Source organism: Homarus americanus, unplaced genomic scaffold (assembly GCF_018991925.1).
Source record: "Homarus americanus isolate GMGI-L3 unplaced genomic scaffold, GMGI_Hamer_2.0 scaffold36970, whole genome shotgun sequence".
In the NCBI taxonomy this organism is placed as follows: Eukaryota; Metazoa; Arthropoda; class Malacostraca; order Decapoda; family Nephropidae; genus Homarus; species Homarus americanus.
This window is the reverse complement of record NW_024740094.1, coordinates 1061435-1087477: the sequence shown is the minus strand read 5'-3', so window position 1 is coordinate 1087477 and position 26043 is coordinate 1061435. Positions and strand designations below refer to the sequence as shown.

Below are 26043 nucleotides of genomic sequence, written 5' to 3'. Positions count from 1 at the left end.
ATAATTTATGGTATCTGATTGATTTTGTGGAAGACCAGCTGGTCAAAATAATCCAACAGGGTCAGTTATAGCAGGCCCCATGGACAGTGACCTTTGTAAGCAGAACCTTTGTATGATCAGGTATTTTCAGGTAAAGCAGTTACACTACTCTTTCCCAAGCTCACTTTTCAAAATACATTACCTTAAGAATATCAATAAGTGGGAAATTATGACAGTAAATGAAGAGAAGGTGTACTGTATCCACTTTTAGTTCTGCCCACAAATATAACCACAGAGAAAGAAAAAAACGTTGTCACCCTAAATTCAAACTGGGATGGTGAAATGACCACGAGAACAATGTAATTTTGTCCTTACTCCAAGCAATGGTCAGGGGGACAAATTGGCTCTTTCTCATAAATTTTGGATACCTGAAACTTCAGATCTTCCTGATGGTATTCAAGAGCTATGATGAAACAGCTGCTACACAATTTATGGGATTTAGGAACTATAGGAAATATAGTCCTCAAACGCGAAAAAACTAAATTCCTCGGAGTTCTTGTTGATGAGAAACTTAACTGGAGAAACCACATACAAGCCATTCACAGTAAAATCAATAAACAGTGCGGCATCATGTATCACACTTGACAGTCACTCACTCTCACAGCAATGAAAGAAATCTATCATGATCTTGTTTACCAACACCTGATACACTGTCACACACTATGGGGGGCCTCTGGCTCTTCAAAAACACAATCTCTGGTTACTTCACAAAAGAGAGTTGTACGGACAATGACCTACTTGAAAAAAACAGATCACAGAAACGAAAAATTTGCTATATTGAAATTTTTAAAATTCGAGGATATTAACACTTACTGCTGTGCCCTCTTTGTTTACAAATCTATCAATCACTTGCCTGATAATAATTATTTCCAGTTCCTGAATAATCAGAGATACAACTTAAGGCACCCAGAGCTACTAAGACCACCCCCCCTCCCCCATGTGCTTCTCTCAGTCCCTACCTCCATAAAATATCACGGTGTGAGGGTGTGGAACAACTTACCCCCACACATCCAAGCAAAGACTACACTCCCTTCCTTTAAATCATCTCTAAAAAAATATCTATTGTCGAAGTATTAATATTTCTTGTAACACTTACTATATTTACAGTACCTGCTTTTATTGTACCATCAAAACCATTTTATCGGAAATTATCATGTAAATAAATAAGTAATTACCATTGCAATAAACATAATTGCCAACTAGACATAATCCTGACAGCTCTGTCCTCTTGTTCAACCTTATTACTGTACAACTCAGGTTGTACTGCTCCCCCATTATACTATACTTTTGTTTTTCAATTCCACTGTAATATATATATATATATATATATATATATATATATATATATATATATATATATATATATATATATATATATATATATATATATATATATATATATATATATATATATATATATGTGTGTGTGTATATATATATATGTATATGTAAGTGTATATGTATGTATGTATAAATAAATAAATAAATAAATAAAAAATAAAATAAATAAATATTGAAGTGATAACCGAGGTAACAGTATGAGATGTACTTATTACCACCATGCTATTGTACTATTCCAGATGATACTAAATGTTACATAATACTTCCTTGAGATAAATGTATAGTATATATCAGGTGCCTCAAAGAGAGCTCAGGTTCTCAACTGGCTCAGCCATGTTAATATTGTTATTATTATCCACTCTGTATCTGTATTTTTCTGGCTAAATAAAATGTTTCAATTCAATTCAGTGAGAAATTATAATGGTTTTTGTTTCAGTAAGCATAACATGAGGAAGTAGAGTGATCTGGAAACTGGATTAGGCTGAGATAATGATACAGTATTAGTTCTCTTATGCAGTGTACAGGAATGCAGTCTTATGTATGGAGATCACAGAAAAAAGGTACATGCTTAAAAGAAAATGTTTCATCCACCAAGAACAAAATGTGAGATGATGGTAAGAGATAGTCAAAATAAAATTAAACCAATTCCAGATAAATAGCACCACTAGTCTATTCAATTGTTTGTGGGACTCACTTTCACAACTAAAATCATGTATGTCAAAGAATAAACTTCAACTATGAGCTTCATTACTATAGTTTGTCTTACTGTGATGCAGTACAGTACATACAACCTCCTATTCCCTATATTCTGACTTGGGAAGGTTAACATCCCTCCTGGATCCTTTTTCCTTAACTCCCATACCTATAATCAAAACATACCTAAATACATTATAAAATAAATTGGATAGAAAGCAACTAACAAAACACATGACTGTATCAAGTGGACATTGTGTGTACTTAAGTAGTCTTGATACAGTACCATACAATTGCACCTAACATCCATAATGATTCATTTCTTGAGATTGACTCAAGTGACCAAATCTATGTTAACACATCTGAGTGGCTCACTAATGACAACAAAATATTCTATACTACAACCATAATAACCAAATTTTTCACTTGGCTATTATGAACAAATTCAATGCTTTCTTATTTCTTGTGTACTACCTATACAGTCTATCCCTTTCATAGTGCAGACACTCATGCTGAAAATATACTTAAAGAGTTACAACAACACTAGTGTACAGTATTTAGAATGGTATCAAAATGTGTTACAAATATCAATAAAACTTCTTTACCACTTTCACTTTTTCATCATAAAGTACTGCTGAATAAATTTTTTTAATAATTTAACTTTGAACAAATCGGAATGGAAATTCTTTATATGAAAAACAAAAAAACAAAAAACAAAACTAAATAAAATCAACAATGCAATTACTGTACCTATAAACTATATGCTATACAATACAGTATACTCAGGGTGCCCCATAAACAGCTGAAAGTCAGATGGAACAGTTGCAATAATATTCAGTCATCAATGTCCATGTTTCTCTTTCAATTAATACACTGTATTTGGAGACGATGTATGATTTTGTCCGTAACCTCTGTTAGATTTTCAAATAATGAACAGCAAACTCAACATTTGGTTAGGCACAAAGTTTGAGTGTTTAATTCAACCTCAGATAACCCCGGCAGAAACTCTCCCCTTAATTAAACTTCCTCTCCCCTTAACACACACATCCTTGGATGAGCTACAATATCATATCACTAATGCTATTTGCATCACATCCCATACCATTAGTGCAAATGTTTGGACAATTTTACTCAACATCTCCAAACATGTATACTGAAGCAAAAGGGGGGCATGTTGAATAATAAACACATATTCAAACATTAATGTAACTATTCCATTAATATGTAATTAAATAAATAAAAATGGGTAAAAAATTTGTTGATTTTTTCTAAACTACAGTACATAAAGCAAATGCTTCTCTTTACAGTCCACATGTATTGTATTGTTATAACATGTGTCTAAACTCCAGTGCATATATATTCATATATGCATTCAAGTTTGTGCATACACATATATGCTAGATAATTTTCCAATATGAGTGAACAAAATGATCATCAGAACTCTAACCCTGCTTTATAAAAAAAATTTCTGAAGGTATCGACAATTTCAAATACTGTACCTGTACAGTATGTCATATAAACTTATGTCCATCATATCAATCAATATACTGTATGTATGTACAACTGCATGTGCACATTTGCACAATACCAATGTGCACAAACAATGAAGGAATGTACTGATAAGTCATGATCAAACATTAACCCCTTCACTATGAAACACAACTTTTAATATTTTATTTGGCTGACACCAGACAATTTTATTTAGCAGAGAAAGGTGGTTCATACACTACACTACCCATACCTTAAAATACCCCAAAATAAGACCACAAAAACAACATGAACTGAATAACTTCCTTGGTCAATCAAGGTCCTCAAAATTCAGGGTACAGTAAACTACCGGTATTAGACAAAAAATACCTTTCTCAGCGGATTAAACTTTGGAATGTTTGTTCAACCCCATAATAAGAGACTTGGATATGTACTCATAACAAAAAGTGGTTTTCTTTTAGAATGCTGACTTCCTGAACATTAAATCTATGTGTATGTTCATTCCAAACCAAATTTAAAGGTGAACCCATGGTCACAGAACTAATTCTGTTGCTTGGAATTTGTATCAGAGGCTCCTAAATTTGTGCAAACAGCATCAATGGAGAGACTAGGTCAATTCATATTTATTTAACTGGAAACATAATGATAATTAATTTACAGAAAGAGCAACCTCATTTCCAGAAAACATTGTCATTTTTGTAAGTCTCCTTTAGTCCTCAATAAATTTCTTCAAATGTGCTTGATATTTCTGGATGTCACATAGCTGTCTCTGGTTACACTTCTCTTGACAAAACTAAGTAAACTCAGACATTCGGCAGAAAGTATGTTTGAAACATTGTGAATAAATATGTCCTCTGACCATAACAACAGGTCACTTCAATCCATTTTTCCACACATCCTTTTGCACTGAAATATAATCCCTGAATTCTATAAAACCATGAGCAAATATAAAATTCATCAGGTTATACCAGACGAATTTAAATTCCAATGCAGGAAAAATAATGGACATGTAATGACCACTTTCCACAAATGATGTGTTACGTGTGGCAAGATATATTTACTTTTACTGCCACTAGTTCAGGTAAACTATGCCAAAACGAAGATTCAAACCCACTCTGGATATAAAAAAAAGTTAAACAAAATACACCAGAATAAATAATTTCTGAGAAATATTGTTTACAGAAAATAAAGACTTACACAGTAGTATGGGTTATGATACTACCCCTACTGAAAATTGCTGGGTTTAGTAATATGTAAACCTACAAATCAACTTTAAGTACTGATAAGTTTTACCTTGGGGTCTTTGGAGAGGAATGTGACACAATTACTGAGTTGGCTTTAAGTCCACAGCATCATTCAAGTGTAGTGACAACTGTATGATATGCGTGTAAATATAGTTGTGGTTATGACAGATGTATACTGTACCTCAGATATGACATTGATGTATACAAGACCATTCAGTGATTCAGAAAAAACAAGATTCTTTTATAAATCTTAAGTCATCATATTATCAGCTAAATGATGTGACTGGTATGTGCAAACAACTGATAAATAATGAAAAACGTCACAAGGGTCACCATCAGTCATAAGTGACTTGTCTAGCCACTTAAAGTTCTAACTTGTATATGATACTGTACAGTACACTGATGTGAGCACCAACAACCCCAGGTTAAGATACTACTACAGTACTGTACTTAGTGGTTCTAACACAATCTACTGTGAACACAGTTAACAATAAATAATCAAAGAAACAGGTGCTAACTACCCTACACTACATAAACTTGTGCTGCAGTCTGTATGCACAAAAGCTGTGTGTGCATGTGCACACATGTGTGCGTATGCGCGTGATATTAATTACTTGCTTTACTTGCTCTACTTTAATGTTCTTTGATTGTCTTGTATCCTTCAATGTATTTTTCTTATTGTCATCTCTACATACAACATGCCTAATGAACCTGATGCTTATTCCTTTTTACACTTCTTCTGGTTTGGCTGTGGCTGTGACTGTTTCTCTTCCCCAGACTCACCAAACTCATTTAGGCGGCTCTTGTCAACTGGATACAGCCTAAGACAAAAGAAAAGGTAAAACTTTTCTGAGAACATTTCTTTACACCAACCTTTCAGTAATTCTTCATGTATATACCACTACCCGGTAATTCTGTTATAAGTGGCAATTTGAAATAAAAAAATGTCTAGACCATTAACATCATGTTTTAACTACAGTACTGCAACCACTTGAAAGTATGAAACTTCAGAATTCTTTTTAACTCTTCCTATCTATTTTGAAGGATGGCATTTTCTTATGGTAACTTCAGTGCAGAAGGAAGTTTTACTTGGCCCTAATCTTGTTTGACTCAATATTTTCTAACTACGGTAAATACATGGTATATAAATCCTAGATATCAAAGTAAAGAAACTTAAACAATTATATACATTAGACTATCATCGCTCGTCAACTGTATAAATGGAAGGATGGTTTTGAAATTGCATCTTATGACCGAAACTGCTCCAGGCAGCTCATGTACTATAATACTGGATCAAGACAAATTCACAAATTGAAAACCCAGGCAAACCTTAGACAATCCTTGCTAGTGGTGCCACAATAACAAAGAGGAGTCTGTCTATCACTTCATGCCATACTGTATACCAAGAGTGTCAAACACAGCTCTTATTTCTTGATGACTTCAAAAATGTTCCAGGAGAGAAGGGTGGGATTCAAGTTAAGTGGTCTAATCTTCATCATAAAACTGAATTTCAGGATCGATCCTCCACTTATAACCGAGCACCTGGACTTATTGAGTGAAACTTATGAGACCTAACTTTTGGGGTTCTACCTGGTGTACCTGAAGCTTTATTGGCTCTTCATTCAACCACTGGGCCAGGAATTCAAATCATAATTCATATTTGGTTTACTGTACTGGGGAAGGAGCTGGTCCACAGTAAGAACCATTGTCTATTTTCTGAGTAATTCCTACCACTAAACTTATCAGACATCTATCAAAGGCAGGTACTGTAATAAGGTGGTGGTTTAGATCACAAGACACACAATGAAGACCCATAAACTACAGAAGAGCTATTATTTGTGGTTAATGTTGAATGGGGTTTACAGGAGAAACAAATATGAAATGTGTACTAGATATGGTCTAGTAGAATAAAAGATCCTAATTTACATCGCATGTTAAATGTGGTTTACAAAGACAAATTTCTCTCACTTCATGTTGCAGTATAAATGTGAAGTTATTACACTGCCATCAGATATATAGAGTGAGACAAGAGAATATCAACATACCATCTCTGAACAAGGTAGATGACAAAGACTATGTCGTCCCTGAAACATGCGACTCTATGGGCTGTTGGCATCGTGATGATGAAGGCAAACAGATCATCTATAAATGTGTTGAAGGCCTGAAACAAAAAAACACCAATTAGCTTCAAACATATTTTTGATATAACTAAACAGATATATGTCCATTTTTTTACAAACAACAAAATTATATGAGAAATTTAGAGCAGAAAATATAATATTCTAATCTTGGTTCATAATATAACACTAAATGGGCAACAGTAGTTCAATCTAGCTATAGCACTCTCTCATTTAAGATACCAAGCTTAGGTCAGGTTCAGTTAGGTAAGGCTTAGGTTATGGGAGGTCAAGTTAGGATCCTATTCTTAAAAACTTGTAACACAATTACAGTACTGTACTGTATTTGTATTTAGAACTGGTGACCTTTTGACCTTAACAATACCTCCAAAAGTGAATCGTGTCAACACCTTTGCATGTGGTGTTGTGTAGTTTTGGCCAATATTCATTCATCCTATAGTGAGATGAGTTCTATTCTTAAGATATAATGTGTATAAGACTGGAATGATGAACAGATATCCACATATCAATATGTCTACACTTTATAGTTTATACTGTGGCCATAAAAATTAAATAGCAAGTGTTTTGGATACTGAGAATACAGTCCACTGGCTGTATGATCCAGTCACTGGGTACTGTAAAGTAAGACAAGTTACTATCCTTACTTTATACATGAAGGCTTTCCATGGTAGATGTGCAACACTCTTCAGCTTGTAGTTAATAAACAATTGTGGAAGCATAAAGAGGAACCCGAAAGCATAAACACCATTCACCAGGCAGTTAATCACCCAGGAGTACCAACTGCAAATAAGAAATGCAATTATCCTCCAGGAAATAAATTACCTCCATCAATGGAGTGTGATTTTGCTACAAGAAACATTCATTGAAATGTTTAGATGAAAATGGATACAGAAAGCTGCTATGGAAATTTATTGCACTAAACATATCATTAGTTCAGTCCTAACTAACCCAGTCATACAAGAAACTACAGTTCTAGCCTACTTAACATTTATGCAAAGCTCCTATTTGTGTGGTCTTTCACTATTTGTCATATAAAGAAATCTACAAAACACATTATCACCTTAAAAACATAGCTGCACTTCATATTGTACTGCAATATCTTTAGCTTACTGTACCCTATGAGGCTCGCTCACTAGCTGCTGAACAAGCTTGGTTAATGAGTCCTCTGCAAGTCACTTTAGATGTGCTTTAGGGGCAAAAGTGTCAGCCTTACTATGCAAGGACCATGAGAATGCACTCTGTATACACATGTTATGACTTACATGCTGTGTAATAGCTCTTTGCATATCATAATGATTTCAAAGCACCATATGCAGTCATCTGGTGATGCTATAACTAGCAAGAAAATGAGACATTTCAACTTAAATCTGTCCACCTGCCATGCACCACAGCTGGTTGCCATGTTGACCACCACACGCCACCATCACCATCCATCTCTAAAGTGTGGTACTTATGAGCTTGAATTTTGTTGTTTCTTTCGTTTCTAAAACATGATCAGTATTATTAACTGGTAATGCAAAATTTCATGTAAAACCTATTCTTTTATGCACAGCACTGTACAGTTTTAATTTTACACATACAGCAGTTAAATGTACACTAGTGATTATCCATATTAGACAAACTATAATTGTATAGTATTACTGGTCCCTCAGTAAATGAACAGTTCGATTAACCAAATTTCGGTTAACGAATTACCTCCCATAAGGATCTTCAATTCGGTTAACGAACAAAACTTCGATTAACGAAATCCTTACAAACAACACATTTTGTTGTGAGCATCAGCTGATGGGCTAGTCTGCCAATTCAGTAATCTGTTCTATGTTTATATTCGTTTCCAGTGGAGTAAATATCAAGAAAGTTGTGTTCTTTAATATTATTGCAGTTTTTATATTAAAATTATTAGTCATTTTAAAATTTAGTTAACATATTGATAATATATGCAGTACAGGGAACTAGATTTTGTGCGCCCATCAGCCACTTGACTCAGTCACCTGGCGTCAGTTTGGCTTTGTTGACAGTGTAGTGAACATCGATTTTGTTGGTGTCTTGAATATTTTTGCATTTTTACATTGAAATTATTGGTCATTCTGAAATTTAGTTAACATATTGATAATATATAGCGCAGTGCAGTGTTGATTTAAATGAAATATTCTTGAATTAAACCTAGTGAACTTAAAATTTTATTGGTGAAATGACTGCATCAAGCATGGGGGTCCCCTGAAAGGCGATTTCTCCTCCATCCCCACTTCCTTCTCTTCTCCCTTCTCCTCCACCCCCACTTCTAATTCCCATCATCATCATCAATCAGGAACCTTCTACAAACACACCTCAAAGTAGTGTACTTTACTGCATTTTTTTTACTTTGTATGTACTTTTCTGTGAGCTGGAACCAATTACCCAATATCCCATTGAAACAATGGATTCGGTTAACGAACGGCTCTGTGGAACGAATTGTGTTCGTTAATCGAGGGACCATTGTACTGTAATTATATTGTATAAAAGCCTCAAGAATTAAGGTTACATTTCTTGATCAATGAGTTTTGTAGTGACATATCTGGTAAACCAGCACCTCCATTCTATGACATACCAGGTAATACAGCTTTTACTGCATCATAATATTTCTAAAATTAATTTATCACAGGTAACACATACAGTACTAAATTATCTATAACTTCATATTTGGAAGGAGGACAATGGTTCATGTCTTCAGGTTTAATAATTACAGGTACTGTACTTACATATACAGTAACCCATTTTTCATATTATGAGATTTCCTACAACACAGCCTTGTACACGAACATAACTCTCACATTAAACAGACTTCTACTACAATATGTAAACACCTTCCTTGAAATGAAAGACTTCAGTGCAAACTCTATACAGGTCACCTCATATGCAATCTTCTGTTTCCCTCTTGTCTACAATTACACTATCATAGTATATCACCTTCATGAGACTAGCATTCATCACACCTCTATAACATCATGACCATCATACAACTGTGTCTTTCTATAGATGTTCACCTCAAAATTCACTGCCTAGTATGTACACAATTTGAAACAAAACAAATTACCTTTTGTGAGGAGTGTACATGAGAGAGTACACAGCACCACCAATTATTAATGGGTAGAGCAAATAGCTGAGATATTTGATTCCTTGTGAGTCTAGCTCTTGGGTGGCACTCTCAGCAGAGGTCCTTGAAGTATGGAATCTTGGACGCCAGCCATGAAACTTTATATGGAAAGCCTTTGTTACTTTCCATAGCTGTTGGGGAACAAAGATTTAACTGCTTCAACTTTTGTACTGGTATAATATTGTAATAGTGTAAAGTTCATCTCAAGAGGAAGTTTATTTATATTTAAGAACTTCAATATCATTTACTATTTGAATCTCCTTAAAGAATAAACTTGTATAAAGTCTTAAAAAGGAGTGTTTATGTTTATTGTCTCCAGCCTAGTCTTCACGCACCTCAATGATTCCTCCCACCCCAGCTGGCACTAAGACCAACATGCTTGTGTTCTCATCCATAAGGTATAAAAAGATAATTATCTGGGAGATGGCTCGCCATGCAACAGAAGAAGTAGAGATCCCAGCCATGGTCTTACGTGTCCGCCAGAATGATATATCATTTTTGAAGGCTAGGAAATCAAACAGCATCTGGAAAGTGAAGTGAGTTACTGTAGATGAACATGTGTGGGTAGTTATAAAATTATATACAAAATACATTTTTCTATACTGTAGAGTACAGGTATTTTCATTTTGTTAGTCGGCCAACTTTGTATTATGGCTGAGTAAACTAAAGTCATAGGAGAAAAAGATAAGTACTGGTCAAAAAGACCCAAGAATTTTTTTTTTTTTCATTGAATGAAGGATGTCTTACAACCATGGTTTACTTACATGCAGGGCTGCAACAAGGAATGTTATAAAAAGAAAGTAGAGGTTTGTGTCCGAGAAAATGCCCTTCACTTCATCCAGATCTTTGGGTGTGAAACCAAGGTGTGCCATTGGTGTCAGGGCCCCTTCAAACTGCATCCATAATCTGAAAAGTTCATGGTCAAATACTGTACAGTGAACCATAATTATACTGTATGTACAAGTATATTTGTATGTCTCATACATGTGTCCTGAATCCCAACCCAAATGGTTCAGAAGACACACACCACAGAAAACTTAATATTAGTTATTAAAATCATTTATACAGTTGATATATCACTAACTTCAATGACACAAAAGAGTACACCAGTTTCAAATAGTTCAAACAAAAGGTCTATTTCCTAATTCATATGATATACTGTACTACAGTTCAATTGTCCATGTTAGTGACAAAATCAGAGGAAATCGTGAGTCAGCATTAATGATCATTTTTAACATGTTTTTGTCTTGTACTGTGGTATAGTATGCAGTTTGGTACCTTAGTTTTTAAAAAATCTATTTCTAACCCTAGAAGGGAAACACCTTTATTAACCGTGACTCTAAATTACTGTAGTTAAATATATGGGTAGTAATATCTTGTAAAACAGCATATAAAAGCAGGTTCTCATAGTTTAAGACTATAAGCAAAACAGCAGAAGGAAGTGCCTCTTTGATCCAACAAATGTTGCACCATAGTGTGTATGAGGGGGGTGGGCATGGCAGGGAGAGGGGGTGTGAGTGGAGGAAGGGTGTGTATGGGCAGTGATTGACAGAACGAAATCTTCATTATACTGATAACATTAGGAAGGTGATGGTGATGGTTCACAATGTTAAAGATAGTAACAAAGCCTTCGAATATTCAAACCGCACAATATAAAACATAAGACAAACAAAAAACAGCGAAAACTCATATATCGTACAATACCTTAATTTCCCGTAAGATATAGGAGAATATTTAAGAGTAAGGTTCGCTTCCACCGAGGATGACTTCACTTCTACCAGATCACGAAGTCGAGCACTCAGACGATCAACGTAGAGTATTGGTAAGTAGCGACCACTGGAATGTATCCTGCAACAACAATTTTTTTTTTAATATATACACAATTGATTTTCCCTTAACACAAAATACAGGCCAGAAATATGGGTTGTGGATTTAACCCTTAAGCCCCGGGTTAGGGTGCTGCTGACAGTACCCCCCCCTCCCCCCATGCAGGGATAAGTCGAGAAAGAAAATCAACTTTTCCAAAAATAATTATAAAAAAAAAATAACATGGTGGGAAAATAGGCGGACGTTCTGGAACGTCACCCGGGGCCTAAGGGTTAATGAATAAGTAAAGTTAAATAAGTGAAGACTTTTGACATGTGGAGATGATGACAACTGACAAGGACAGAACAATGAGGCAAAATGGGCTATAACGAAGTGGAAAGATAACCATCTTGAAGGCCTTTTTGTTATGACTATCACAATCACAGAGAACATATTTAATTACTAATACTGTACAGGTATACTGCAGAATTGTTACAGAAAATATCTTTGTATCTCTAAACCAATATCATAAATTCTATTTCCTGTGCTTAGAAGTGTGGAAGATCAGTCACTTTTTCCAACTTTACAATAAATACAAACCTCAAGGAATGGCCAATGTCATAGGGCATCTCTTTGCGTGGAAGACTGACAGTATGGGTGAGAACGTTGAAAACCACTACTGACTGGAAGTGTGTTACGGGTTTCTGTTCGTGGTCAGATGGCTTCTCCTCCTGTAATAAGATACACGAAGAGAATAAATACACTTTAGAATCCATGACCTTCATATATTACAAAATATCTCCACGAAGTTGTTTACTCCAGTAAACCTTAGTAAGATACATTGTAGCAAACTGAACAAGACTTAGGAATTAAAAGAGAAATTGTGTAAATAATAAGAGTTGATTAAAAAAAATAATGATAATGCACATAACAGTTACATACACTTAATGGTTAACAGAAAATCAATTGGTAAATAAAAAAAGTCAATTAGCCAGGAAATGAGTTCAAAAGCGACATCTAAAAGCAGCTAAAAAGTAAGCCAGCTGTGGATTGAGTGACCGATATAAATTTGCCCACTTTTAACATTCTTACCAACCATTATAATTCTTCACAAGAGCTGACTGGTTGCTGGCTGCTAAGGAAGTCTATAATATCATGTTAGCAAATTCATGGGCATTTTCCTTTCTGATGATAAGTTAAATGGAGTTTTCATGTTAAAAAAATTCAATTACCCTGTACTGGAGGTACTGTATACTAAAATTTGGAGAAAAAAAACATTTACTTTACTGATGAAATGTTGCTTCTGACTCAGCAACCAGTACCCAATCATGAATTACAACTATTGGTAAGAAAGCTAAAACAGGGGGGATAACTTAGTTGGTTTGGCAATCATCAAACAAGCCAACAGTAAAGCCACCCTTACTGTAACCTAATAAGCAATTCAACTCACCTTTTCATTCTCCTTGCCAAGTAAGTTGAAAGTTGTGGCATCAGGAATATGGAATTGTGTTAAGTGAGCCATGCCGTACACAGAGAGCTCGTCATTCACCACACTTCCCCAGTCCTAGAGTAGACACAGTGATTGAGTATACAGCCCATTACTGTAAAAACCATCCAGCCAAATTGATACCTGATGAATTACATGGGAAACAAATTTGATTTTTACTAAAATGAATCCTTGACAAAGAATAAGGTTAGGTTTCCATGGGGTCTCTCATTACATATTTACTTATCCTCTTCACCACTAGTCAGCTAACTAGCCAGTCAGGTGATTGGTCTGTTCTCTGTTATGCAAGTATGGCTCTTGAATGTATCTAAGCATAAGCCTGTTTTAGTCTGTCTGATCCTAATGATCTACATTACTACATCAAACACTTCACTTATAAACAAAACCATGATTCTCACATCCGGGTCAACTCCACTCGAGGTCAGGAAAATGTGAAGGTACATTGTGCCATTGTTGCGAACTTTCTTGGGTATGGGCACCAACACGACTGTCTCCTTCTCCGTGGAGTAGTCAAACTCCTGTACTTGGTGAACCAGACGAAGATCACTTGCATACTCGGGCATTATTTTCTGTGACGTAAATGCCAGCAACTGTTGGAAAGGGCAGTAAAGCTCAGTGATAGAAGAGTAAACTGTAATAGAATGTCAATTTAACTTTATCCATAGCTTATACTGACATGACAAACAAGTGACCTTAATATCTAAAAATTATGTCACATGTAGACAAGCTCTCACCATTATAGATACCAGTGAGAAAATTGGAATTATGAGGAATAATGATAAAACTTGCATCAACATATGAGCATGCATGGAAGCATGTGAGAGGCCGAAGGATGGCTTGCCACCCTACGCAGCAGGATGTGTCATAGCGTTTAAGAGACTCATAAAGGCTTCTCAGTAAAACTCTCTACAGTATACTGTAAATTTCACAGAAAATTGTTCACATATAAAAATTAGTGAATGAAGATACAACTGCTGAAATAATCAATATAGAACAATCAAAACTTGATTCAACCTAGATTACCTCAATATTGTACCTCTGTAAAAAAGAATGAAGTTTACTTCAATTATATCTCCAACTACTTTTGTGGATGAAGGGATAATGAAGTAACAGAGCTAAACTTAATATTTAGCATAATACCTGTAGTTACAAACCTGTAGTTTAGGGTCTTGGGCAATAAGTGGATGTATGCACTGGGTTGGATCTGGACAGTTGGGAGGAATGAAGAGCTGGCCTAGAGTCCATGTTGACTGGATAACATAGGCCACAAATACACCGCATATAATGGTCGTTAAGGAGGGAAACTGGTAGCCTAATGCCATCTTCAGCAAGCCTGGAAAAAATGTTTTGTACTTATGAAATAATACACTAACCACACAAAAGACAATACAGTACAATAAAAGATGGTTAATATTGACGAGATACCCACCACCGTCGTGTTATTTGTTTTGATGTTTCTTTTCTTACTATATTTTAATCAGTGAATTTGGATATGATACTCATGTCTTGGGCAAATACTTTGTTTGGTGTATAATTAGGCCCCAGGCTTGCATCAGCAGCACTACTTTGTCTTGCACGGAGATAAATCGATAAAGCACTCGATATTGTCCTATGCTCAAAGTATGTTTATGAGCCGCTTGGTCAGGGCAGTTTCTTTCACGTCCTCAAAAAACATAAAATTACACCATATCAGTCAGTTCTTTCTGTTTAATATGCCAGAGGGATTAGAGGGCAGAGCCCCACAGCTAGGAAGTTATGTAAGATTAGGTGGGTTTCTTTGGTTAGGTTGGTGAGGTCGTCTAACAATGCTTGTACCACTTGTTTTTCTTATCAACTAAGGTTAAGTTTGGTTTAATTTAGAAAAAACACTTTTTAACACATTTCCACAAACCACAACAGTGTCCATTACAAAGCACAGCAAAATAGCGGCATTTTTAAAATAATTTTCTATGTGAAAACAGCGACGGGTATCTCTTCAATGATTGTCTAAAAGACTAAGGAGAGTACAATACATATTTTAGAGCTGTTTATTTTTTGAAAAGATCTATAATTTACAATACTGTACTACTGTAACATGTTTGCTTTAATTTATACAGTTAAATGAAAATATGGAAAAAAAAAATAAATAAATAAAACATACAGTACAGGTACTACTGTGAGGGAACATAAATTGAGGATTGATATAAAATCCTACTTTCTAGAACAGCCCATAGACGAGCTGGTTACCAGGGATTTTTTGTGTGAAGGATAGGCTGAAAAGAAAGAAAAATACTGCAATACATATTGTCATTTCAATTCTATTACTCAGTATCATCCAAAGAACACCTGGAAAATACAAACGAAATACAAAAATGTGTTCGGGTGCGGTAATCATTTACGACTTCAGTCGCTGACTTTTCATAGAAAACGAATTTAAAAACACCGCAATTTCACTATTTTACAGTGAACACTGTCGTAGTTATATGGCAAATGTGTTAAAAAGTGTTTATTTAAAAGTTCAAGTCAAGTTAACCTAACCTTAAACTAACCTAATCTTAAACTAACCTAATCTTAACCTAACCTAATCTAGCATAACTTAACACCTGCCGTGGGCGAACTTACTTATTAGCCAATCAGAAATATTGACAGTTATACTGCAGTATTATTTGGCCCGAATGGACAGTTTTTCAGTTGGTGGTAACATAATTTGAAGGCCAATAAATGACATTTTACAATCTGAATTGACAGTTGTAAAACATAAACTGGTTAATATTTAGTAGTTGCTACCACCTGTCCTAACTGAACACTGTATGGAGTCATATATGGGGATATAGAGAAAAATTAAAAATAATTTATTCTATAATGTTTCCATTGGAAATTTATAGTTTTTGATTTATTTTAACTTTTATTTCAAAATATTTGGTCAATCAGTGTGTTGATGTGACGTCATTAGTGCCAATGTGATGTAATACTCGTGCGCTAATCAGCACGTCTCCATTCACGGGCAGGTGGAAGATGGCGTCTGTGTGAGAATGATGTACATTGGCTGGTTGGCACATTACTCAGCACATTTTGGACAATGAAGCAGCAGCCATTGACAAATTTAGGGCTCACGGTGTTCTTGTTCCATCTGTAAAGTGTCCAAGGTGTAACTCACGGTGTCAGTACCGTGTAGATCATCATGCATGGTACTGTGGTTCGAGACGGACACTGACGAAGACACCACTTCCTCATTCAAGTTGCACTAGTGATTAGGTTAGGTTAGGTTATATTAGGTTAGGTGGTAAATTTATAGTTCACACAACTTTGTTAGAAAGTCAAAAATATGTTTATTTATTGTGTATTTTTTTTCTGTGTGTTTAGAATGCTCCTGAGCTTCAATTCCACCAGAAATTGCCTGTTTTTTTAGTTATTGCCCCCTTCTACCCCCAACAAGATAGGGGATCCTGTTGGGAACTGGGGTTTTGGGTGGGGGAGAGAAACAAGCATTTTCTGACAAAAAACATGGCCAAATGAATACAAAACACAAAAAACACGAGAAAAACATATAAACCTAACCTTTTTTGGGGATGACTTAACCCAACCTAACCTAACCTATCCTATCCTGTTCGGGTTTTTTCCAAAAACACGTAAATAAATCCATACGTATAATTGAGGTGACACCCATCGCAAACTGAATCTGAGTGGGTAAAAAATACCACAAATTCTAAAAGCAGAAACCACAATTAATTTTAATTGGTGAAAAAAAAAGAACACTTTTGATTGACCGCGTGACGTGTACGGGAACGCATGCACATGACAATTTATGAAGGGAAGATTAATGGAATTAAACAGAGAAAGATTTGGCATGCGCTATCTCTGTTATTATACGTTTCTGACAGTAATGTAATAGAAGAAATTTATCTTAAAATTAGACGTCTTTGTTTAATATAATAGATTTGGGGTAGGAATGTTGAGTGAACTACTATAAAAATACCGGTTTGGTTAGGTTGTTTTTTCTTCAGTTTTTACGTTGTTTAACCTTCTACTTTTCTTTAATATCTCGACTACTGCTCATTTCCGATGGCAAAGAAGGTCACATTTGTATTTAACATGGTTTACACTATAAAAATATATTATCAAAAGTCAATTAGGTGGTGGCAAATGACGTAGGAGACATACTTTGAGTTGGAGCATCCGCAGTTTTATTTTTTGTTATATTTGTCAGTTCATGTTTTACAACTGTCAATTCTGATTGCAAAATGTCACTTATTGGCCTTCGTACGTCACCACCAACTGAAAAACTGTCCATTCGGCAAAAATGCTATACACTATTAACTACCTTAACATTACTTGACCCACTGCAACTTGAGACAAATGTTTATTCACCCATTATTATACCCTTAAGAACAATATTCCTTAACTCAGCTCTAGTCTGTTCTTCTACACCTACATTGCTATTTTGATTTTTTAAACAGATATATACGTAAGGAAAATATAATACCAATATGTCTCAGTGATTACCTCCCAAGTGACTGTGCCGGGAGTTACGCTATCCTAAGGTCATATAATCGATCTGAGACACTAATTCATGCTTATGATTAATTTTTAGTTCCAATATATACGTTATTTTAATAAATAGAATATAAATTAGATAGTTTCTGAAGTTTTGTAGACATTATATACAAAATATTACCTGTTAAATAGTTGTCATTTGGTTTAGAAGCTTTTCATAATACGGAATTAAGATTTTAAAATCAAGAGGGTTGTTAGCTTTTAATTTAATGAACTATATAAGAACAAGTTAAGTCTAAAGTTACTTAATTTTTAACTTGGTAAAGAGTGTATTCGATTCGATTTATTAACTAATACATATTATATAGTACCCTTTACACGCATTTTTTAAAAAATTATTTACTACCTAAATAATAATAATTAATGGTAGTCGGGCGCCTATTGGGAGCCCTCATTAGGTCATAACTTTGGCGTTTATTGGCTTTGATTAGATTTGTCTACGGCAAGATTTCAGAAGGCCCAGAATGGACTATGAAAAGTTGGGAATTCTTTATGAAAATCTGAGAAATCTGATATACAGTGCAGTATATAGTTTTGTTATATACTGAAGACTATTTTTGCCTGGTATTGGGAAGTGATAAATATATAAAATTTTAAGATTCCTTTGATATTTTTAGATTATTCAAAAGTTTATTATAGTGACAGCACATTTTTATTAAATATGTTAAAATAATTTCGGTATTTACATATTACGGTATGTACTACTTTACTTTTTTTCTCTTTTTTGTATCATATTCGCCACTTATCAGCTTACTAGCCGTTTGGGCGGTTTGTCCAGTATTAGTACAGGAGGAAACCGGGAACTGGGAAACCTGTGGTGGTTGGTAGGGTCACACTGAGTAACACCCTTCTCACGTGTGTCCGGGCCGAGAATTACCTTATAATCTTGTTTGTGTGACGGGCGTTGAGTTGAACTAACATATACTGTACAGTCAGAGATAAAAGTTCGCTCTCCCTGGTAAAAAGCCTTACCTTGACCTGACCGACTCAGCTCCTCGCCTGTCTGGCATATCATTAGGACAGTACACTCACGTGCTATAAGCACGTGACTGAGTGTACTGTCCCTGTGCAGAGTAGTATTTATCAAGAGTGAGAGTTGTGACCAAGGAAAATATATGGTTGTGACGGCACCGAGTGTGAGCTGTTTCAAGACCATACTTGACCAGCACCGGAGCAGGTTCAGATTCATCCAGGAGCTAATGCATGCCCAGTACTTGCCAAGAGTGCGTAAAGACCCCATAGACGGTCAGTCATGATTGCGCAATTACCATAATTATGCAATCATGACTGACCGTCTATGGTGGGCTTAACAGAGACGTGACCGACCGCCCAAGCGGCTAGCGAACCAATCAGTGGCGAAGAGGATAAAAGTAAAAAATAAATGCAAGACGATAAAGGGAATTTAAAACTCACACGAACACCCAGTTGGCTTTTCTTTTATTTGCCATTACCACCAATTATCTGCTTACAAGCCTTTTTTTTAGAGGGGGGGGGGGGCGTTCTGTTCTTTGTTCATTTGTTTTTTACTTTCATTTCCCACGTGAGACGTGTTGGACAAATTCACACTGAGCGCTGCTGCATGACGGATTGCTGAGAGTGATCAATAGCACATCACCAGCAGACTGTCATGAGGTAATTGGTGTTAGGTTGAGCTCTGAGCTTAACAGGAGAAGGAGACGATTTTTTACAAGAGATTATTTTTGTGGTGTAAGGATATGGGACTAGGAAAGACAGAGGGATTGTGTTGTCATAGGGATAGGGAAATAACGAGTAAGTCGGGTGGTGCTATTATGAGGGATGGGAAGTGGCGTGGTTATGATGTTATTAGGGAAGGTTGAGATGCCATGGGATTAGGGACGTCATAAAGGTAGGATAGTAATGAGGGTAGCTATATGATGGAGGTTGGAAAGTGATGGGGGTAGCTATATGATGGAGGTTGGAAAGTGATGGGGGCTGTAATGTCATGGAGGTTGGAAAGTGATGGGGGCTGTAATGTCATGGAGGTTGGAAAGTGATGGGGGCTGTAATGTCATGGAGGTTGGAAAGTGATGGGGGCTGTAATGTCATGGAGGTTGGAAAGTGATGGGGGCTGTAATGTCATGGAGGTTGGAAAGTGATGGGGGCTGTAATGTCATGGAGGTAGGAAAGTGATGGGGGGCTGTAATGCATGGAGGTAGGAAAGTGATGGGGGCTGTAATGTGGAGGTAGGAAGGTGATGGGGCTGTAATGTCATGGAGGTAGGAAAGTGATGGGGAACAATGTCATGGAGGTAGGAAAGTGATGGGGGCTGTAATGTGTCATGTGGAGGTAAGGAGAGTGATGGGGGCTGTGTCATGGAGGTAGGAAAGTGATGGGGGCTGTAATGTCATGGAGGCAGGAAAGTGATGGGGGCTGTAATGTCATGGAGGTAGGAAAGTGGAAATGGGGCTGTAATGTGTCATGGAGGTAGGAAAGTGATGGGGGCTATGTCATGGAGGTAAGAAATTATAGGGGCTGTAATGTGTCATGGAGGTAGGAAGTGATGGGGCTGTAATGTCATGGAGGTTGGAAAGTGATAAGGGCTGTAATGTCATGTGGAGGTAAGAAAGTTATGGGGCTGTAATGTCATGGAGGTAGGAAAGTGGGGGCTGTAATGTCATGGAGGTTGGAAAGTGATGGGGGCTGTAATGTCATGGAGGTAGGAAAGTGATGGGGGCTGTAATGTCATGGAGGTTGGAAAGTGATGGGGGCTGGCAATGTCATGGAGTAGGAAAGTGATGGGGGCTGTAATGTCATGGAGGTGGGAAAGTGATGGGGGCTGTAATGTCATGGGTAGGGAGAAAGTGATAGGGGCTGTAATGTCATGGAGGTAGAGAGAAGTGATGGGGGCTGTAATGTCATGGAGGTTGGAAAGTGATAGGGGCTGTAATGTCATGGAGGTAGGGAAAGTGATGGGGCTGTAATGTCATGGAGGTAGGAAAGTGATGGGGCTGTAATGTCATGGAGGTAGGAAAGTGATGGGGCTGTAATGTGTGGAGGTAGGAAGTGATGGGGGCTGTAATGTCATGGAAATTTAGGAAAGTGATGGGGCTGTAATGTCATGGAGGTTGGAAAGTGATGGGGGAGACTGTAATGTCATGGAGGTTGGAAAGTTATGGGGCTGTAAATGTCATGGAGGTTGGAAAGTGATGGGGGCTGTAATGTCATGGAGGTTGGAAAGTGATGGGGGCTGTAATGTCATGGAGGTTGGAAAGTTATAGGGGCTGTAATGTGTCTTGTGGAGGTTGGAAAGTGATAGGGGCTGTAATGTGTCATGGAGGTTTGGAAAATGATGGGGCTGTAATGTCATGGGTAGGAAGAAGTAATGGGGGCTGTAATGTCATGGAGGTAGGAAAGAGTGATGGGGCTGTAATGTCATGGAGGTAGGAGAGAGTGATGGGGCTGTAATGTCATGGGAGGTAGGAAGAAGTGATGGGGGCTGTAATGTCATGGAGGTAGGAAAGTGATGGGGGCTGTAATGTCATGGAGGTTGGAAAGTGATAAGGGGCTGTAATGGCCATGGAGGGTTGGAAAGTTATGGGGGCTGTAATGTCATGGAGGTTGGAAAGTGATGGGGGCTGTAATGTCATGGAGGTAGGAAAGTGATGGGGGGCTGTAATGTCATGGAGGTTTGGAAAGATGGAATGTAATGTCATGGAGGTGGTAGGAAAGTGATGGGGGCTGTAATGTCATGGAGGTGGGAAAGTGATGGGGCTGTAGCAATGTCATGGAGGTGGGAGAGTGATGGGAAGGTAATGTGGAGGTAGGAAGTGATGGGGGCTGTAATGTCGCTTGGAGGTAGGAGAGAAAGTGATGGGGCTGTAATGTCATGGAGGTTGGAAAGTGATAGGGCTGTAATGTGTGGAGGTTGGAAGTTATGGGGCTGTAATGTGGAGGTTGGAAAGTGATAAGGGCTGTAATGTCATGGAGGTTGGAAGTGATGGGGGCTGTAATGTCATGGAGGTTGGAAAGTTATGGGGGCTGTAATGTCATGGAGGGTTGGGAAGAGTGATGGGGGCTGTAATGTCATGGAGGTTGGAAAGTGATGGGGCTGTAATGTCATGGAAGTGGGAAAGTAATGGGGGCTGTAATGTCATGGAGGTAGGAAGAGAGTGATGGGGCTGTAATGTCATGGAGTAGGAAAGTGATGGGGGCTGTAATGTCATGGGTAGGAGAAAGTGATGGGGGCTGTAATGTCATGGAGGTAGGAAAGTGATAGGGGCTGTAATGTCATGGAGGTTGGGAAAGTGATGGGGCTGTAATGTCATGGAGGTTGGAAAGGTGTGGGAGACTGTAATGTCATGGAGGTTGGAGAGAAGTGATGGGGGCTGTAATGTCATGGAGGTTGGAAGTGATAGGGGCTGTAATGTCATGGAGGTTGGAAAGTTATAGGGCTGTAAATGTCATGGAGGTTTGGAAAGTGATGGGGCTGTAATGTCATGGAGGTTGGAAGTGATGGGGCTGTAATGTCATGGAGGTAGGAAAGTAATGGGGGCTGTGTCATGGAGGTAGGAAAGTGATGAGGGGCTGTAATGTCATGGAGGTGGAAAGTGATGGGGAGACTGTAATGTCATGGAGGTAGGAAAGTGATGGGGAGACCAGCAATGTCATGGAGGTAGGAAAGTGATGGGGGCTGGCAATGTCATGTAGGTAAGAAAGTTATGGGGGCTGTAATGTGTCATGGGTAGGAGGAAAGTGATGGGGCTGTAATGTCATGGAGGTTGGAAAGTGATGGGGCTGTAATTAATAAAAGTATTAGGAGTAAGAAAGTTATGGGGGCTGTAATGTCATGGAGGTAGAGAGAGAGTGATGGGGGCTGTAATGTCATGGAGGATTTGGAAAGTGATGGGGGCTGTAATGTCATGGAGGTAGGAGAAAGTGATGGGGGCTGTAATGTCATGGAGGTTGGAAAGTGATGGGGGCTGTAATGTCATGGAGGTAGGAAAGTGATGGGGCTGTAATGTCATGGAGGTAGGAGAGTGATAGGGGCTGTAATGTCATGGAGGTAGGAAAGTGATGGGGGCTGTAATGTCATGGAGGTTGGAAAGTTATGGGGGCTGTAATGTCATGGAGGTTGGAAAGTGACTGGGGCTGTAATGTCATGGGAGGTTGGAAAGTGATAGAGGCTGTAATGTCATGGAGGTAGGAAAGTGATGAGGCTGTAATGTCATGGAGGGTTGGGAAAGTGATGAGGCTGTAATGTCATGGAGGTAGGAGAGAGTGATGGGGCTGTAATGTCATGGAGGTAGGAAAGTGATGGGGGCTGTAATGTCATGTGGAGGTAGGAAAGTGATGGGGGCTGTAATGTCATGGAGGTAGGAAAGTTATGGGGGCTGTAATGTCATGGAGGTTGGAAAGTGATGGGGGGCTGCAATGTCATGGAGGTTGGAAAATGATGTGAGTAGTGAAGTTATGGAGATTGGATATTTCTGCCAAATTCCACCAAAATATTTCGTCACTTGCCTCACTCGGCATGGTGCAAACAAGATCTCTTTACCACTGTTTTCTTCCCTATTCTCATTAAGCAAGCCCCTGAAATGTCTTTAATTCGTAATATTAAACTTCATTAGCCATCAGCTGTAAATTTGCTGCAACAGGTATGACTGAAAGTGTGCTCACTATAATATATTGACATTCTACTCTCCACATCGATTTCTGACCCTGGGAGGCTATCCGTGCCTCTCTCCTACGGCTTTCTGATACAAATTTAAACTCGCTCTGAAACTGAACTTTAAATGGTACAATGTATAGATGTATTTTAACTCATTTCCTTTATTCTGTTGAAGAGTGATGTATGTGTGTAAAATTGATAGGACCAGACTCAGTAAGAAGCAACACAAAGGTTTATATACAACAAATTAAATGTTCCTTCTCTCTACAGATTCACCGACAAGATTCTGATAGGTGGGGGCGTGAGAGCTCTGGCAGGATGGTGGGCGTGGAGGCACTACTCATACCTCAAATACCAGACAGGTAAAGGCTCTTGTGATCAACGCATCTCTTAACTGAATACTTGTACTGTATATACTGTTATATGTTGGATCACGTGAAGATTAGGCACCCCAGCTCATTTCAACCTTAAGATTAATCATCCTGACGCAAACCTCATCTAGTCTAGCTTATCTGTAGCATAACCCAAATAACGTCAATTCAATCGAATTTAAACTAAAACTAATGTAACTAGCTAACTTAAACTACCCGTGGTAGAGCAAGGATGTTTAATTATCAAGTGAAATAAACTGGGGTGCTTAATGTGATTCTTCGTATTGCAACAATGTTTACCCGATTAATGGCTTCTAAAGTAAGGTGTCAAGTGCTGGCAGTCACTCCTACTGTACTGCGCACATCATTGTCATCCCTAAAAATCCCATCTAATTCATATTACGCTACATAACATTCAAATGCACAGCGCTTGTAGAACCCCAGAAAACGGGAAACATTGAGAAAGGACAACTCACCTACTCAAGGTTCCTAGACCATGTGTGGTATTGTACCCAGGTATAGTTATATCATATCAAGTGTATGTATTCATAGCATTAAGGATCACTCAGGGTAGGCATAAGATGAATGTTAAGTCCAGTTGAGCCGGACTAGGGTACTGTAAGACTAAGTGTGGAGCAGGGTTTGAAGGTCCTACTATTTACGTCTGTGAGCGTGTAGCGAACCTAACCCCAACAGATATCATATGAAAATACATGAGAACAATGATCGGGAAAAAGGGATAAATGTATCAGAACTATGTGAGGTGTTGACAGTGATCTAGAAACTATACTGGAAAGGAAATATCGTGTATGCGTCGGTATGAATTTAATACACCTCGTAGCCTCACGTGACATATACCCACGACAGGTACAGTGATCAGAGAATCTGAGGTCTGTGTTCAAATCGTGCGCTGTGTGAGAGGAGGACCCCTCATTACAGTTTTTAAGTGAAGTTGATACACCCCCGCCATGATCATTCGGCTTTTGTTTCAAGGCGCGTCATGTACCCGCCTCAGATGCCCGTTGATATTAAAATCCCAGGCATTTAACCAAGCACTAGCAAACCAAGACCTGACCTTAGTGTATAAGTTAGGATTAATATATGTGTTTATAAGAAATGAGGACAATATACCGTAAAGTGTTCAGGGGAGAACCATAAGAAACAAAAATGTAAATTGAGGATTGGAAACTGTAGGCCTATGTGACGAGAAGCGGCGGGAAGCCGGCCTTAGTCTTTCCCGTTCTGCCGTCAACACAGGTCAGTGTCCTAGCGGGCTATATCCCGCCCTACAATTAAGGTTGATAAATAACAGTGACTACAGTTTAAAGCTTTGCCGGATATATAAGTGTGATAGGGATGTGTTAAGGGATGGGATAACCGCCCGTCAGGCATTATTGCTTAGTCTTTCCCGTTCTGCCGTCAACACAGGTGCCACGTGGTTGGGGTATCTTGCCGCCCAGCCGCCATTGTCTCCTGGAGCGCCACACCAGGTGGGGAATTACTCCCCACTATACCAGTCCACTATGAACCGGTGGATTCCCAGCGCACCACCCCACATGATTAGTCACAACTAAGGAGACCGTGAGAAACTGCGGTCGTCACTTGGAGCGACCTATAATACCAGGCGTAGAAATAGTGCTGGTATGTCTCTAGGTCAAGCCCTCGTCCTTACCCACCGAGGGCGGTGTGCGAACGAGGGGCCCGTGGTGTAGACCTAAAAGTCACAAGGAGTCACATACTTGCAGGTATGGAGTGTAACAGGTGTGTTGCGATGGTGCTACTATGTATGATAACCGACGGTGCTACAAGCCACACCAGTGGAACAGTCTGATGTGTTAAGGGATATTGTAAGAAGGAACGACCGAGATACGGCGTTCACCGATTGTTGTGCAATAAGTGGGTGGATGACCCGCCAGTAATGTAGGAGTCTGGGGCCCAGTTGGGTAACCAAAATTCCGTTGTTCTTCTGAGGAAGGCCAGTTCATGTATGTTTTTTTTACCAGTGTGTTTTATAAGAAATAAATCAATGAAGACATGTTATGGTTTCACCCTTCTTTACCCTTATCGATCTGATCAATGGAAAACCTAACCCAATGCCTAGTTCACTCTGCCCGCTACCTA

General features: G+C 38.1%; 1 protein-coding gene across 3 annotated transcripts; it reads right to left on the bottom strand.

Moving 5' to 3' along the window:
* Window positions 1-1778: 1778 nt before the first annotated feature.
* Window positions 1779-17909, bottom strand: LOC121875112 (cleft lip and palate transmembrane protein 1-like protein). 3 transcript variants are annotated; one of them, XM_042379474.1, is made up of 13 exons: window positions 17852-17883; window positions 15584-15641; window positions 14544-14722; window positions 13788-13979; window positions 13333-13446; window positions 12483-12613; window positions 11781-11924; window positions 10841-10982; window positions 10412-10600; window positions 10017-10207; window positions 7588-7723; window positions 6851-6966; window positions 1779-5626 (listed from the first exon to the last, which is right to left on the bottom strand). In XM_042379474.1, exons 3-13 carry the CDS (start codon window positions 14709-14711, stop codon window positions 5524-5526), a joined length of 1626 nt encoding a protein of 541 aa, XP_042235408.1. In that variant the 5' UTR covers window positions 14712-14722; window positions 15584-15641; window positions 17852-17883; the 3' UTR covers window positions 1779-5523. The 3 variants fall into 3 exon arrangements, with proteins under 3 accessions (XP_042235408.1, XP_042235411.1, XP_042235409.1); XM_042379477.1 differs by lacking the exon at window positions 15584-15641 and having other exon boundaries at window positions 17872-17909; XM_042379475.1 differs by lacking the exon at window positions 15584-15641 and having other exon boundaries at window positions 17852-17902.
* Window positions 17910-26043: the final 8134 nt, after the last annotated feature.

Coding starts and splice junctions, on each gene's coding strand:
- LOC121875112 (XM_042379477.1), bottom strand. CDS start 14,711: ATGGCATTAGGCTACCAGTTTCCCTCCTTAACGACCATTATATGCGGT. Junction 13,980..14,543: donor CCCAAGACCCTAAACTACAG/GTTTGTAACTAC, acceptor CCTTTCCAACAG/TTGCTGGCATTTACGTCACA. Junction 12,614..13,332: donor TTGGCAAGGAGAATGAAAAG/GTGAGTTGAATT, acceptor ATCTTATTACAG/GAGGAGAAGCCATCTGACCA.